Genomic DNA, 18,636 nt, shown 5'->3' on the forward strand with positions numbered 1-18,636 from the left:
TTGAGTACGACAGGCCTCACAAAAATAAAAACTTATATTATTAGAGGGTTTGTTTAAATTAATATATAATTTCCAATAAGAAAAGAGCTTCAAGAATGTAATGATACTTATGCTTCATCTATTTTAGTTTTTCACTATTTATGTGTGTGTGTGTGTGGGTGTGTGTAAAATTATGTTATAATTTTAATATATTTTTTAAGAAAATGCTTCATAGTAATTTTCGTGTACGTACTTTTTTATTGTTTACAATTGATTGCAGTCAATAAACATTAAGCTATGAAATATATATTACACATTAATAGGTAGTATGAATTGAATAGGTATGTGTATGTTTGTATGGGTGTGCTTATGTATATGTGTACTTTAATCCCAGTTCTGATATCGAAAGCTAGGTTAAAAGCCTTATTTTTGGCATTGTAATTAGTATTATAGTTTTTATTTATATTATTATTGACGCATGCTATGCAATTGTATGACTGTTTATGGAATAAAGGATATTACTACTGATTAACACAATGAGGTTGATCATCTTCTGTGATATTATTGCCCAAAAAGATTTAATTAAACAATACCTCAATACACATACCATGGAATTATCTTGTCATGACAAGCTCTCAGAGCAATGTTTTTCAATACTACTGTAAGTAAGCCACCTTAAATCTTCAGATGCCAAACATTAACTATCTTCAAAACTTGCTCCATACAAAAGTGAATAATAGTTAGAAAAGATAAAACAATGCCAACAGAGGTGACTGTAGTCAGTATCCTGCCCAGCGACAGGGGATATGTCCCCTCAACATCAACTATGCTTCCTCATTAACCTTAGTTGTGCCTGTATTGTAAATCTATTAGAACAAGCATCGCTTTTCAGAGATTTTAACTGTATTTTATCTATGAAAGCTAATTTATTAGCAAAATAAATGCAAAATTACAGACATTATCAAAATCTAAAAATACTTTTCAATATTTTGCCAAATTTGCCAACAGTAATATATTGGAGATATCAGCTTTGAAAAAAGTACTGGTTTCTTTCAACTAAATCTTTAAGATGGGATCTTTAATACATGATGAGGATTTTTTTTTAAAGGTTGAGATGAAAGTATTAGTAGGTTTGCTAATAAATATCGTTAGCGAATTTTGGTTTAAAAATAATACATAGTATGACTAACTGATTACAATTTTAGTTGTCAAAGTTATGAAGGTATTGCTTTATCAGTTAAAGAGGTCAAATGCTAATGAATGACGGCAACATATTAAAAATATTTGAACTCCGTGCCTAGCAACGAGGATTGTCATTTAGAGCTTGTTTGTTTACTTTGTAATATTTTGAACAGTCTATCAATTGTACTTAATAAACACACAATCATTAACCTGTATATACAAGTTTTATTATTTAACTGGAATAAACCCAACCTTTTTCTATACTGGTGACCTCGATGTGACCTGAACATGCAACCTTCTTATACATTCCTCATACATCTTTCCCATTTTAAAAAATAGTTAAGAATGTTTGTCATCATAAAAAATTGTTTTGTTTAGTTAGCCCAAGAGCCAACAGCCAATTTGCATTGTATAAACAGACAGTCGGGTGTTTACTGATATAGTTGAGATAAATTTTCCCTAAAAAAAGAAAGAAATGTATTGTCAGTTTTGATGATGGTTGAAATGGAAATGTATCATAGAGTAAAAAAGTAAAATAATACATTTTTCTCAAATCATATTTTTTTTAGGTTGACACACACTTAAAACCAAACGTCAGACACATTAAATCAGCATCAGCTAACCAAATTCAGACCCTTTTCAGTCTTTTTATCCAATTGGGTTGATATATTTATTATTTTTAAAATCTTATGGTCAGTTGTAAGTACTGTATACCAAGGTAGAAAAAGGAAAATCTTAACAAAAAATCGTTCTAAATTTCTAACCTTCTAGATACCCACCCATGTCGACGACGACATATAGCAAAAATAGCGTGGCTGATGATCAATTTCTTTCTTGAGAAAAATTTGTCTATTTGAAGAAAAACCAGTTTGTGTGATTATACTGTGCAGATTGGCACCCAGCTACTAGACTACTCATATGCCTTCCTAAATGCAAACTCCACATTATTCTAATATCATAATTTTGAAAAAAAAAAAATCATTTTAACAATCAATATTTAGTTGTTTACATTTCGTACCATTGTTATATCAAAAGAAGCTGGCGCTTCGTCACATAAAGAATATTAAAGTAACCCTTTTGGTTGGCTAACAGCATATCTCTTGAGCGTCAGAAATGATCAATTATTTCTTGAACCTGAATGAAATAATAACTACAGTTTAGACTTGTGCCCTAGATAGTCCCATGGTATATAAGCAGAGAAACTTTAGGAAGTGGTTTCGATTTGCTTCAGGCACAACAGTTTGTTTCTGCACTGACATATGTTACCAAGTGGATTAAATCAAATACAAGGAATTAATGATGGATTATATGGTAACTGTTAGGATAAGTATATTCTTACATACATTATTGTACTAAGCCCTAAAACACCTGTTTTGCAATTTTTTCCTTTTCTTTATTTATTTGTTTAATTCCAAAGATTGCTATTTTTCTCTTTGTGCACATACATTAATGTTTTATAACTGAACAAGATAAAATAAAAACTTCAATAAAAAAGAGTTAAAATAACTTTCTTCAATACACCGGTACAATAGGATTTGAAAAATGGTGATACCATGGAATTATTTATGAAGAAGTGCTTTGACAATTTTGAAAGAGGCAGTGCTAGAATTTACGTAAGTGTCCCTCGAGAAAAAATCTACGTATTGATAAACTATACAAGATCAACTGATATCTTCATTATTTTGTGTTGTCTTTTCCACCGTAAGAATCAGTCTTGGCTCCAACTACACTAAAGTCAGTAGTATAATAACTGTAAATAGTTGGCCGAGAGGACTACGTCTGAGATAAATATATAGAACTCTACTTCTTCTAATTGCCATGACATTCTAAATCAATACAAACAATGAATTGTAAAGATCTAGAAACATAAACGTGGAACATTTTAAATTATTCCACTTTTCTTATCAACCATTAAAACTATTTAAGTATAAAGCATTGTACTATGTGTATAAATGTGTAAACAAACAAAGCCAACAGAAACTGGCACACTGCAGTCTATTGTGACAACATTATTACATAAATGTTATCAACACAGTAATTATGTCAGATAAGTTTATTTGTTGTAATTTTCACTGATGTTATCTCGTAATTTACTTCCTCCAGCTACATTTTTATAGCTACTTTCCCCGCATCAAATAATCTCAACAGTCTTGCTTCAAACTGACACACAATTATTTAATAGTAACACGTAAAACTATGAAAAAAGAGTGGTGATATAATAAAATATGAAAAATGAAGGAAAAGAGTGTAGTACATTTAATAGTGGATCTGTATGTAGATCAAATCAAGTTAACACTCACTTATTCACTCACATCTCTACAACTACCCACAAATTTGGAATATTTAGCCAACGTTTTTAAACTAATAGAATAGTTGCACCTAACTGTCAAGATTGACAATTAAATCAATAGACTTTGTATAACACATATTATCACTCTCCATTATCATTGAAGGAGATTTTATGAATTTGCTTACAAAATATTGAAAGTTAACTCAGAATCCCACTACAGCCATTTCCCTGCAGTTTCTAACCATGTCAGTTTCAACTTTTCAGACACAACTTTACTTTTTGTAAGTATTTGTCCAACTATGAGAAACGTTTAATAGAGAAAATATAGTTATTATATGCTTAGGTGAATATTGATGTTAAGAGTCTTTTCTATAAACTTAACGAAATACAATCTAGTTGCATCTTACTGCAGAAAGAACTGTATCTGAGGAGGCTCGGCTGTGTATGCTAAAACAATCTAGATGTTAAAAACTTTAGTCAATTTGAATTTCTTGCTGAAGATAAATTGTTTGAAGTATGTACCTTGTTAATTTTAGTAGATGAGTCATTCTAGTCTTTTTTACCATACACCTGATTATGATTATTCAATATTTTTTAACAGATTACTTGAACTGTTCAGTTTATTACAAGCCAATACAGTCCTACGGGCTGACATTAATAAATTTAAATTCCAAAATAGTCAAACTTTGTACTGTTGAACTTTGTGAGGTTCTACAGCATTTTTTAAATTCATGTTTTGATGGAGTTTTTCCGAATAGTCTTAAAATTTCTCAGGTTATTTCCATTGACAAGTAAGGGAGTATAAAATCTTTTGAAAGCTACCACACACACACCATATCTCTGATAAATATATTTTCAAATGTATTGAAAAGTTCATTGCCAACTAACAGAATATAAAAAAATTCTCCTGAAATTTGGTTTTAGACCAGACAGAAGTTCTTGTGATGCAATGGTTAGTCTTAGTAAAGGCTGCTATTCATTTCTTGAAAACAAAAATCAGTCGAAACCTATATTTCATATGACTTGACAAAAGCTTCTGATAGAGTAAATAATAGCATTTTAGTTTTACGAATTTGATAAAATAACACTTAGGGTTTTTAAAACAGATAACAATCGGTATTTTTTAATGGAGCTTCTTAGTCATTGGTAAGAAACAGCATTCCACAGAGATCGGTTTTGGGACCTCTTTTATTCATAATTTATATAAATTATCTGTCATTAAAATTTTAATTGTCTGGATATTTCCCGTTACATTTGTGTAAATGACATTTCTTTGAATTCAAATCATTACAAATTAATTTAAATGAGATATTTTACATAGTAAAATATGAAATTGTGGAAAACTGGTGCACAGTCAACAAACTGAACAAAAACTAAATAATGAAATAACTAAGACATATAATTTCCCTTTAAACATGGCCATGAGTCTGCCACAATACATTTTTTGAGATTTACAAAAATACAGTCAGATCTGAAATAGGATAACCAAAAACGAGTTTGCAAAGTAATATTTATAGTTCTGCGAGTAAGTAGGAGAAACAAAATTGATATTTTAAAGAGTTTGTAGTATACCCACGTTCATGCCCATCGTTCTTACTGTACTACTGTATGGGGGCATAACTTGTCAGTCTCACGCATATTTGTGCTACAGAAAAGAGCTTTGTGAATCATGCCTGGAGCCAGGCATAATGAATACTGTTCACAACTAGTTTAAAGCATAGAATTCTAACAGTTTCTTGTATTTATTTTTTCAGTTTGAAACTGGGGAAGAAAAATAATACACACAAAATTAACGATTATCCAAATGTACACATCCATTAGACCAGAAATTGTAAGTTTATTCATAATTTTTGTTTATTTAGCAAGTCTTAATCAAGTTTTTTTGTTACTAGCATTAGATTTTTGTAACATAAACATTAAATTTTCGCCTAAAGAAATAAAAGAACTTCCTCTTCACTTCATTAAAAAGACATTAAAAAAATAAAAATGGAAAGGGAGTCACGGAACTGACTGACAAAAGTGACTACTTCTTATGACAAGGTATGAATGTATATCTTAAAAAAGTATGTTTGCTAATTATTTAATTTAAGTTTAATTAAATTTAATTTAGTTTAATAAAAACTATTTTTTATATTTTAAAATAATATGAGACACTCAACACTTTAACATAATAAAATTTTATATTTTCTATTACTTTTATACATATCTTGTAAATATATTTTACATTTCATATATTGCAATGATCACTAACTTCTAATGTTAAAGTAATAAATATTTATACATTTTCATTATTATCGCTTGTATTAGTTTCTATAATTTCGTCAGTATTATTTTCCCTATAATCTTGTATTTCCGAGATAATTACTTCATTTTCATTATCATTCTCATTATATTCTAAAAATTAAATTATGGGTTTATAATAAATTAAATAAGAAAGAAAAACTCTGGACTAAAATCTTGCTTAAACATCTTGTTTTTCTAAATCTCATTGTACTTATCTTTTTTTATCTTTTTATCGTTTGACATTGTTAAATTTAACTTATCTTTTAAAAAGTCAGATAATGATTTCTTCAACAAAATTTGTATTAAAATCTGTTTTTACGTGAAATTTATTTCTTAAGTGAATGTAAGGTGAGGCCCAATGTAATTGAGTAAAGGTTATAATTACAATCAACAGAAAGACCAACTTTCTTCCAGAATTAATTTACACTATGGCTTTGTTAGTTAGAAAGATCTAATCAATTAATTTTTAATCTTTTTTTTAAATCTTGTCAGGACGAAACTAATAGTGAACTGGAATAGGAATTAATATTAACCGTGCTGAAATTCAATTTAGAATCTGATGAGCTTTAAATACTGCTATTAAATGATGCAGTAAGTTAATCAATTTTAGGTTGGAATAATTAATAAATAAATTACTAGCTCGTAGATTTACTCACACCAGTATTTTACCATATATTTTAGTCTGTGTTTGATTTTATTTACAGTTCATTATAAGAAGTAGTCACTTCTGTCAGTCAGTCCTGCGACTGCCTTTCCATTTTCCCTCCATGCAAAACATGCATCCATAGGCTGCCAAAAGAAGTAGTCACTTCAATAAACTAACGGAAAACTGTTTATATTGTATAGAAGATGACATCAAGTTTTTAATTGTTATTTGTTAATTTTTATGGGTTAAGTGTTGTTTTTATCATCTTTCTTTTACTAATGTTACTGCAATATGTTGTTTTTTCCATATTACTGAAAACTGAATCATGTGTAAAAACTTTAGTGTATTAGTATTTAGTGTAAAAATGATATTTTTAGTAAGATAAACTGTAAAAACAAAATGATGGATGGCTGTAATGAAAAGCAGTTCGGCAATAAATGATTTGATTATAAATTGAATTGAAAGTCATGCTAGAAACACGATCTTTGGATTAGTTGCAGTTTAAAAGAAACTATGTAACTTGTGATAGTTTAGCATATTATTTACTTGCCATGTAAAATAATATCTAGTTGGAATTTGCTCCTTTAATATATGACATGTCAAAAACATATAAAAAAATTAAATGCTCTACTTGTACATTATTATGCTAGATGTAATGAATGTAGTTTTAAAATTCTGATTTTCATGTGAGGTATTACTTGAAAGCATTATAGGACATTTGCCATCATTATGTGTTAAAGGTATAAAGGGTGTTATAACTTTTGTAACATATAACGATGGCAAATATCTGAAATCCTTTCAAACCTTCATCATCAATAACAAACTATAAACAAAGAAATCTATTAATTATTACTAATTATAATATATTTAACTCTTTAATTTTATATAACCCAGCAATAGCATCGGATTTTGTAAGAGAAGAAATTTTTATAGATTTCTGAGCAAAATGTTTCAATTTCTACACTACATAATATGGACCTTTTCAGCATAAACAAAAGATAAAGTTTGGAATATTGGATACGATTTTATTTCTTGCGTTGTGGTGAGATAAACAATAATTAAGTAACAAAAAGTGGAAATAAAAAACAATAACATGATAAAATTTTGCACTTGGTTTTGTTACATTTACAAGAAACGAGGCCACGTATACAAATATACAATGCCCTCTGCACCTATAAACATTAATTACTCGGTATAAATAAAAAAATGATTGCAAAACAGTGTAAAACTGACCCAGTTCCTGTGAAAATAGCCTTAAGTCTATGCATACCACAAGAACAACTGTCGGCCGACAAACACAAGTGCGGAGTGACACCAGAGACACAAACACGGAGATGACCCCCTCAGTTCTCACTGACAGCCAGGTTTCGGGAGTCTTCTCCACTATATCAAAGGGTATTAATAGACGTGGCACCCGGCCAGCCATACTGCAGTGACAATATTATTAATGCCAACGTAAAGTCACCAGTCGGCTTGCTTTGGCAGCACACTTCTTGGAAAATAAAACAGACAAAGCCCTCCATAAAAAACAAATAAAGCCGCTACACGTTGATGTTTTGTCGTTTATTGGGAGACAATAGTGGTATTTATATATGGAGCAGGCTGAGTTATGGATTTATACTTTTACGAAATCAACTCCACTTCTTTTTCCAAGAATTTAAAGAAAAATAGTGTTGGTAAAGAGAAACAAACTAAATTTTTATTTAATAATTTGAAACCTTTCATTCATTCCATCTTTGGCAGGACAGCCAACATACCTGTGTTTTTCTAATGCATCTTGCCACCAACAGATCTACCTGTGTAGCTTGCATAGTGTTATGGAAAATACATGAACATTTTTAATAAATCGTTGCTTATGTAATTAAAAAGGCATTCATTAATTATTTTTATAAGCGTTAAATGTGTCACAAATAAAATACAACTTATTGTTACTATTATTAAAAGCTATTAGTATAATAGTGCTAACAGTTACTATTTCAGTTTGGAGCAGTGGGAACATGATTCGTCCGTGAAAAACGGGCAATTAGGATTTTGTAAAATCTACAGCTAATATAAACCTATAAAAGAGCCTTTCAAAAATCCAAGTATCTCACAGTGGTACTCCTTAAAGGTATTTATAGAAAATCCAAGTGATGAATGAGAGAGAGAGAGAGACTTTACTCAAAATCATTACAATTTGAAAGGCAACAAAACAATTAAATTACATCACATTTTTAGAAGAACAAAGTTGCATAAAATATATCTGTCAAAATTTGTCTAGGAAAAAGAACTCATCCACTGTGTCGAATGGTCGTCAAGCAAGCCATTTTTTCAAATGGAGTCTGAGATCATGGTTGTTCTGACTCATCAAGGAAAAGGTTGTAAAACTTGGCACTGGCGTATGCTGGTTTCTTAGCGTAGAATGCTGTGCAGTGAAGTGGAAGATTGCAGTATTTACAAATGTGGTATAGTGTTGGTGAATAGTAGCAAGTCTTTGAAGTCCATTTGAACAAGCAGACGAAATCACTGCAAGAACGTAGTGAGAAACAACTGTAAAAATGTCTAAATCTTGAAAGGTTTTCCTGCCGCTATCATGTATTCCCAATGAAGCTAATTTATTTATTGCCTTCTTTTGGAGAAGCAAAATCCTTTCTAGGTTGACACAGGATGAGCCTTCCATAGGTCATATGGCTCTCAAAAATCGACTGACAATTCCTGATAAACAGCGACACTTTATTAACAGAACTTGTACTCTATACATAACAAATTTGACGCCATGTATATTTTTGATGAATATAAATATAAATTTGATTGAACATCCTAGAAACAATAAACACCTGTCCAAATTAAGGAACTAGAAACAGCTGTAAGTGGGTTGCAAATTCACCATTACTACACTGCGCACTACAACAGAAATCACCTATCAATAATTATCATCCCAACTTTTTTTACACACAGAGTCCAAGAAGCTGTAGACAGAGAATATATTAAAACACTTCAGATACTAACCTACGCACAGTTTCTATTTTTTAGTTTCTTTACATAAATCGAAAATTATCTCTTTATTAGGTGTTAAAGAAAAGTCGGAGCTTGGAAAAGAACAAATGGAAGGGTGATGACACACACAATTCATTATTTTCTCCTTGGTTTTGACTCAACACTAAACTGAAGGTAATTTAATTTCTTTGGTAATTAATTGACGAAGTTTTATAATTAGCCTATCTCACAAACTTTGATACAAGACTAAACAGTACATACACACTCACTCATCTCATATTTGTTCCTTGACTGTAAGTCTCATAGTTGAATTAAGTTAATTACTTAGTTTTGGTGGTAACGATATTGCTTCACATTTCCGCACAGCTAGAAAGAAGTGAGTCAACAGAAAAACAAACAATTAATAACCAGCTGCACATAAGAGTATGTGCAAACAGGGAAATATTGCTAGGGGCACTATGCACAGAAGGGGCACCAGATTGCTAGGCAGTTGAAAGGCTGTGATTACCTTCCCTAGATGAAAGGCTGATAAGTAGCAAAAACCCATACTCTGAAGCACATAGTTTCTAAGTAAATGCATTACAAGAAGAAACCAAAAGCTTTGTTGTCATAAAACACACAAGTGTACAATAGACATTGTCAGGAACATAGTAAACATCTATAGAAAACACTAATGAAAACTATATTACAGTTAAAATTATTATTATTTTTGTCTAAGTGGTTCACGTATTAGTGACCTGAACACAATCACACTAGTCTTAACACTAAAACTAGTCTTGATGATAAAACAACAGGATGTTATTATCTTGGTCTGTGTCACCATGTTCAGAGTTTGAGTCTCTGATTCAAATAGATAAATGTTTAATCTAATGTAAAAGGATGTGCAAAAGGGGCTTGGCTGTCTGACTCACGTGAGTGTATATTAGGGATATACTTTTGACTTTTCATTATGGTTGTGTTCAGTTACTTTTGCAGTATGGGGTCATCTTTTGGGGACTGCCAAGTAAGAAAAACTTTGAAATTGCACCCCAGGGCTATAGGACAGATGCAGTTTTGTGTGACATATTTCAAAAGTATGAAACCATGAAAGTGGCAAGGCTGGTGGGATATGATGTATATAGTTTCTTGGGAAACAATCTTGCTGACACTCGATATGGTACAAGTGCTTTAGAGAGCGGCCCTCACCATCTCAATGTACAATATGCTTCCCTCGAGCTATCTGTCCATGTAGGCAGTACGCATTTTTTAAATTAAGTTTTGTTTCTTCATAATAATTTTTAGTTTTTGATTTGTTTGAGACCATGTAAGTAATATAATCTGGTACTATATATATATATATATATATATATATATATATTTCAACTAATTGTCGTTTTCAAAAAGGATACAACAAAGGTGTATACAAGCAAATAATATCAATCTTTTATATATATATATAAGTTAACAAAACATTTATATAATATATATAATCTGCTGTTGTTTAATCGGTTTAATTATTTTTTTATGGTGTTTGTTTTACTGTAAACTGTACATAGAAAGAATAAAAAAGCTGACTGACAGCATGACAAGTAAGTCTAAAATTGTGAAAAATTATAATAATTTTTTGGAAAACCAAAATGAAACTTTAAAAATATAACTGTAAATTCTTTTCAATAATTCACTGGATTCCTGGTGAGTGAAGTGAAAAAAATATTGTTTTATTTGGAAGTTTCTGTTTTTTTATTGATGATATCAAATAACAGTAGGCCTAATAATAATACTGTAACATATATTTTACTGATGGAAATACTGATATTATTTTGAAACATAATTTATATTATTCATCAGACAATGAATAAATGACAATGATTCTACTTTTGTTTAAGAAGACTAATAAATTTAATAACATTTATGTTGCCACAAGTTAAAAAGCAGTATATAATTAAAATAATTTCTTGATTGTTGTATGGCGATTCATGTATCTAAAACTATTATTTTATGTACATGTTTGGTGCCAATTAAAAGCTCTCTAAACAATTAAACATTCTACATGTGCCTGTTAAATACACAAAGTTTCAATATTTATCTTATGCAAGTATATTTTTTTAGCTTGATCTCTAAAACACATGTGGTACTCAAGTAATTACTCTCAATCCAATACCAAGTTAATATAACTTGTTATATAATATATTTTTAAAAGTCTATGAGAAGTGATAGCTATTTTGGTTATTTATTTCATACAATACAATCAGGAAATGACAATATCTGACATATCTCCCTTTCCTCATACCACGATAGTATTCCAATGAAAGTGAACTTTTTGAACTTGAAAACCATAGCAAAAAGTGTGAATTTTAATATAAATAAAACTGCAAAATCGTCTTATTCTTCAAAAATTTATAATTGACACAACTGATAATAGACTTACTTCATATTATTGAGAAAACGTATTATATATTTTTTACACTCTGTGAATGAGATAAAGGATATAATAAAAGCCCTTACTTTTTAGTCTATATAACGGCTTGTCTGAAAGATGCTTATCACGCACCTGTACAATTTAAATAGACAAATTTATTACCTAATGATACAGGCAATGCGCAACCAAAAGGTTAAGTTATTCTGATAGCCTTGGCATTTATAAAATAACATTTGATTAAGAAAATCATTCCCAGTATGGTGTACCTCTCACACACTTGTTACAATAACTTATTAAGTGAAGAAATTTACTAGATTTACACAAAATCTTTCCATATTATTTCACATAAGAAAGGTTATAAAGCAAAGCCCAGCAATTACTAGCCAATGTCTGTGATAGCAGTTTTGTCTAAGTATTTGAATTATTAATATTATATGTATAACAAATTTCATTTTTAGAAAATAACAGTATTTTTAATTTCCTTGAGAGAAGGTTTGTCCATTATACATGGTATAAATAGGCTTGTTGACCCTTTGAGTGTCATAGCTATGTTGTTATTCTTTGTTTGAAGGTTATTTTTGACGATGGAAGGATTGTGAAGGAAACAGGATTTTTCCGGACATTTGCCATCGTTCAGTGAAACAAGAACTTCTTGTTTCACTGAACAATCTTGTTTCACTGAACAATGGCAAATGTCCGGAAAAATCCTATGTTGTTATCTTACCCTCTTAAAATCCAGCCTAATTTTTGTATATTTTGTAAGTATTTCAGAAAATTCTTTTCAATAACCACCTGACAGATTTTTATAATATTTATTTCATTTTTTAATAAATAAATAAAAAAAAAATAAAATAAATTTACGTCTCCTGACGAATAGTAAATTGAGACTGATCTATTCTATCAGTGGAGTGAAGTGAGTGTTGGCAAAAATGTTGTTTGTGAAACCAACATCAAAGTTACTGACTGGCTCCAGTTTCACAATTCTTCTGCTCAATTGAGTGACTTCAAACTGGAGTGTTGAAGCTAATTTAATTTGACATACTCCTTTCAAGTACGGTACCATGAAACTCACAACTAGCTTTCCACTGAACAACAAATTTTAGAAGCTCATTGTCATGTTTATATTTACATTCTTTGTTTGATATTTTTGTATTGTTGACCACGAAAAATATGTTCCAGGATATGAAATTGTTAGTCCCTCTTGTTTACTGTAGTAGTTTATTTTTACTGTTAAGGAATATATTCATTTTAATTCTGAGGAGAATATCAAAACTTAATACATCATATAATAGTTTAAGGGGATTTAGTCCTGAAAACTACAAAACATTTTAATAGATCACAACGGTTTTGCTCTTAAAAACAATTTTATGATTTTTTTTATAGAGTTTTCTAAATGCTAAATTGGTATACATTTTGAAATCATTTAGCAACTTTATATGTTCATAATGCTATGTAAACACTATTATTTTGACATGTATTTATAAAAAATAAGAATTATAAAACACAATAAATATATTTATAAATAGTATTATACTATTTTTAGTTACATACTCTATGGAGGAAAAATATGATCTGTGCTAATATTTTGCATGATAAGAGAAATTTGATGAGCTTTGATTGTCATTAAAAAGAAAGGATAAAAATTTTAATGAATGCAAAAAGAAAAAAGTGTGGCCATATCCCATCTGCACCCATAACAACAAAAACCCAAATAACTGTGGAGAAGAAATTAAAACTATACCAGACCACTAGTGCTCCATGTAGGAAGATTTAGCACTCTAGACTACTCGGAGTCCTTACTTGATGTGTTTGTTGCAAAGACAGCAGCTGACTTTGACAAATTGCATCACTGACTATAGTTGCTGGTCTCTCTTGACAATCAAGTTAAGACTCCGGTTTACTGATGGCAATCTTGGTTGTAGCCCCAAGAACAATGTTAAATCTTTACATCTTTAACACTTTTACTACCTTATTTTTTAGTCATAGATTTATGGTACATTTCTGATTTTACAGATACAACTAATACGCATCTTAACAATTTTTTTTAGGTTATTCAGAAAAAAATCCCAAACTTGTTCCAACTTAATAGTTTAAATACTCAAAAGGTGTAGAATTTAGGAAAGAATTAAAAAGTGTTTGGACACGTATTGATTATAATATCTTTAAATGAATTTCAGAATAATAACAGAACTTTTTAATTTAACAGAACTTCTCTAGAACATACAAAATATAAAATTTTTATTTATAATTTTACAAGAAATTATAGGCATTTAAAAGTGGAAATTAAAAAAAATCTATAACCTGACCTATGAAAAATGATTGAATTTTGTGTTTTGAATAAAATTATCTCTAAAATGTGTTTTGAAGAAAATTAAAATACGTCCCCTCCTGTAATCTTTCATACACAACTGTAAACATTTTATATCATTACCTTGAACCATTTATCTGCGGACCTGATGCCCCACATTCTACTTTAAATAACTACAATTTCTTGTGGAATGTTAAACAAGATTAAACACATGCCAGACTTTGAGTCTGCGTGGGAGGATTCGCGTTGGCTCCACAGCGGAGAACATGCTTGTCTAAAGAGCTATGTTCAAAATTTCAAGACTATGCTTCTGTAAGGTTAGTTTAAAATCAATAACATATTTACATTAAACAGAGACAAGAAAGTGAATAAATATAAACCAACATACCTGAGATCCATGGTCTGTTCATTTCCATTTTAAATCAGTAATTCCAGTAACATAACACAATAAAAAAGACCCTATTAAACTGTTTAAATCATTTGACATCGCAGGTTGAAATTAAATGTTCAAGTTTTTCATGAAAACTATCAATACAACAAGTACCTTCATCCCATGCGTTGTTAAGTTAATGAAAAAGTCATGATTATTATTTATAATCTACACTGACTGCTAATTCGTTTATTTTGGGTTTCCCTTGTTGCCAACATGGTTACCAATAAGACTAATGTAACTTAATCGTACGCTTGTAAACCTAGCTCACCTGTAATACTCCTGCTGTGTCATTGTGCTTTTGGGCCAGAGAAGCATCACAGCCACGGGGCACTCGGCGGGACCGAGTCTGCGTTCTTTGCACTCGCGACCGAGTGCGTCACCCACCACCTCGGCCAGCTCAAACCCCCCACCCCCACACAGCGACAGCCGCTCCGCGATACACTGCACGATCTCCTCACTCGTCGTTTGCTTGCTGGCCTCCACCGAGAGGGCTTCATAGTGCTGTGAGAGGGCGCCCACAAACACCTGTACGATGTATCGGTTGTTGGCTTCCCCCTCCATGTCGTCGCGTTGTACACTCGCCTGTCACTACATCGGTCTACAAGATCAGTCGATCGGTCATCTATCACATGTCTGGAACTTTTGGTTGCTTCTGGAATGGTCGTTGGAATGCTCGTTACAAACAGTCTGCAACAAAAAAACACTTATTAGATATTTAAAAATTAAACTGTTATCAGATATAACTATATATGGACAGAGTTGTATATGGTTCTTGGGATCAGGTATCACATCCTTGCGTTTAAAATAACAAACCAATCCCTTTAAAATAATATTTTTAATAGACACTTTACCCTTAAAAGAAATTTCTAGGAACTTTGCATTACAGCACTACCGAACAAAGGAATGAGAAAGATGGTTAAATATTTAAATAAGTTTCAAAACGTTTATGAACTTCGTTTAACTGATTTAAAGCTGGACATATCCACCGAACAGTAATTCCTTAAAATAGGGGTTTCTTACAAAAACTTGATACTTTACACTTCTAGTCTGGAAATTGCAAGGATTTTTTGGGACAAATAATATATGAAAACAAATTATGTTGGAATAAAATAAATAATGCCAAAATAAATGCTAGATATAGTAATCCACAGTCATTGCATTACCAGAGTTGTTCGGTAGTCATTGGGACATTGTTTGGGTTCCCAGAGTTTTAATTGCATTTTTACATGAATGTCGTACAGTAAGAATATTTTGTCGACATACCAATTGTTTATACCATTAGTTTTTTACAATATTTTTAGACTAAACTATTTAAACTCAAACTCATTGCAATTTTATCTGATCAGTTTTGTAAGCTTTAAAGTTATAAATACAAAGTCTGCGATGATATTTATTCATTAGACTTAAATGGCAAATTTCATAAAAACACATCTGTGTGGTTTTCCAGCTTGTAATAATTTTTTTTTTTCAAGGTAAAATGCAATAATCTAAAACAGAATAAAAATGTTGTACATAGGGTGATACTACAATTTTTTAACCGTTAATAAGGATGAGGGCGTTAATAAAAAATAAAAATTTCATCATAACTGTTGGGGTTGTTTACAAAAATTATTTTGAAATTAATAACATTACTTTAAGGAGACAAATTATATTTAGATATTCATCAACTAAATTTGAATGCCTGTATTTGATCAAAATCAGTCTATTTTATTAGTATTAATCTATTCTTACACACACACGTACATGGATGATTAATTTCACAAAACCATTCTTTTACTTAGAATAAAGTCCTAAAATGGAAATTACTTACAAATCAAAATTAATTTTTGGAACATATCTTGATATTTGCTCTTGGTATACATATACGGAGATAAAACAAATTTAACACAACAAAACAGTTTTTCACACCAAAGAATATAATAACAAAACTGTACCCTCATACTGTATTTATTAGGCTTTCATGACTCTTTTAATACCTCTCATATTGATCAGTATTGAAGACTGGGTGGATAATACTCTAGATACGGAATCCTATTCAATTTTAAAAATGCTTCAATAAATTTTTATAAAAAAAATAAATGTTAAACTTAATAATTTAAAATACAAAATTTGTTAAACAATACTATATTATAACTGCACCTATTTATGGCAATGATCTTATCGGCAGTGTCAATTGTCAGTAGACTGTGAACATAGTTAAGTTTGGTAACTGGTGTCAATAATTAGCAAAGTTCTGCTTATCATTCAATGCCATCCACATTATGTAAAGTTATACATATACTTGCATGTCCGCCTAACAAGTAATGTGCCACACACAAATATATTTACTTTATGTTATTACTCAAATAAAAATTTTTGCAATATAAACTATTTAAAAAAAAAATGCAAATATTATAAAACAGAATAAATTGAAGAAATACAGGTTTGAATTGATGAGTTTCATTTGATATTCTCCAATACTTGGTTAAATACTACACTTTTTTTATATACAGATACTTCCCTGAAACTTTAGGGTGTAAAGAGAATTAGATTTAAAATTTGAATTTTTATACAGCATGAAACTGCCTATTTTCAGTTCAACAGTCATAAAGCAATATGTTTACTTCAATATGGTATGAAAATTTAAATAATACTTTGAAACACATTTGTTTTTGTTTAGACATTCTACTTATATAAATTGTAGTTCGTTAAGAGGTTTTAGTTCTGAGAATTGTTATCTTAGAGTTGTTGCATGTCACAAAATTATGTGATTTTCTTTAATGCACATAGCCCAGAATTACTTTAACATATTATTTGATGATTACTAGCCTACAATTATTACAGCTAAGATTAGTCAAAAATTCTAAAACCCTCAAGTTGTTTAACAGTTGTAAAGAACAAAATTACGATTTTCAAGTACATCAATATAAACAACAATGGCTTTTCAAGGCCTTGGTGTTTTGGTTTGTTTGAATCACAATCTTATGAACCAGTTCCAATAAAAATTATGTAAAAATTACTTACCAAATGACATTATTAAAGTTTCCATTCAAATAACAATTACAACAACCTTTAAGGAGAATGTACTGTATCAGTTCTACTTATTATAATTCATAGCTCACTGAAAGGTGGATTTGCATTATTGAAGAGAGCACAACAATATTATATATATATAATATTGTTTATATATATATATATAAAGTATATATATATATATATATATATATATATATATATATATATATATATATATATACTTTCATCATAAATAATCTGAAATTTCAATAGTTTTGTAATAAAAAGAAAAAAAAAAATTATTATTTTACTGAACTAATTTGGTTGTTATTTATTATCAGTCCCAACAAAATCAACTGTGATGGAAATAGTTGAAGTAAATGCACACATAAACTCTTTCTCTACAGTAACAAATTTGGGAAAAGTAACAATTTCAAATTAATCTTTTGAATTGAAATAAAACTTACATCCGGAATAACAATAATTACATTAACACTGAGAACAAGTGAAAACACAAAGACGAAAAATAATGCAAAATTAACATTGAGACTCGTACGTAATTGACAACCAATTACTAAATAAGGCCAACTTTTAATTGCACCTAAATCTCACACATCTTTCCCCTTGCACATAATTTAATCTAATTCTGAGGCACATAATAGAATAAGAATCGAGTGAGCGAGACTTGCGGGCGTGTCGTACTTCTGCAGGATTACTGTTGCTAATCAAAGCGGTGGGAACAACTCGATAATTAGTGGGACAAAACAATGCCGTGTGATGCAATTACAGACGCTTACAGGGTCGTTAGCAGATGACACTCGTTCTCACTTGACTCTGCCCACGGGTGCCTCGCTTCAACGAGTACTCTATAATCTCAAGTGGTCAGCTATATCTCAAAATGTATTGGCTAACATTAACCGGGTCATTTACAAATTTACTTCAAGACTTTTAACAAATTTTGTTACTCTCATCTACATATTTTAAAAATATAGAACAAAGTTTTGAGAGGTTTCAAAGTTTGCAGACTGATAGGAGTGCTGTTAAAGTTACTCAAATCTTTTTTAACTTTTACAAAATAAACAAAAAATGTTTTAAAAGGTTTACTGCTGACCAATGATGGATTGTAAAGTTTGCAGAGATCTTAATT

General features: G+C 30.2%; 1 protein-coding gene across 1 annotated transcript in view; it reads right to left on the reverse strand.

Annotated features, from left to right (window-relative positions):
* Nucleotides 1-18,636, reverse strand: part of LOC124365723 (unconventional myosin-IXa-like) — a 115,411-nt gene that overhangs the window by 87,085 nt on the left and 9,690 nt on the right. The window contains 1 exon segment of the mRNA XM_046821707.1: nt 14,764-15,182. Coding sequence (XP_046677663.1) covers nt 14,764-15,056 — 293 coding nt within the window. The 5' untranslated portion in view covers nt 15,057-15,182.

The sequence above is a fragment of the Homalodisca vitripennis genome, chromosome 7 (assembly GCF_021130785.1).
Source record: "Homalodisca vitripennis isolate AUS2020 chromosome 7, UT_GWSS_2.1, whole genome shotgun sequence".
NCBI classification, from domain to species: domain Eukaryota; kingdom Metazoa; phylum Arthropoda; class Insecta; order Hemiptera; family Cicadellidae; genus Homalodisca; species Homalodisca vitripennis.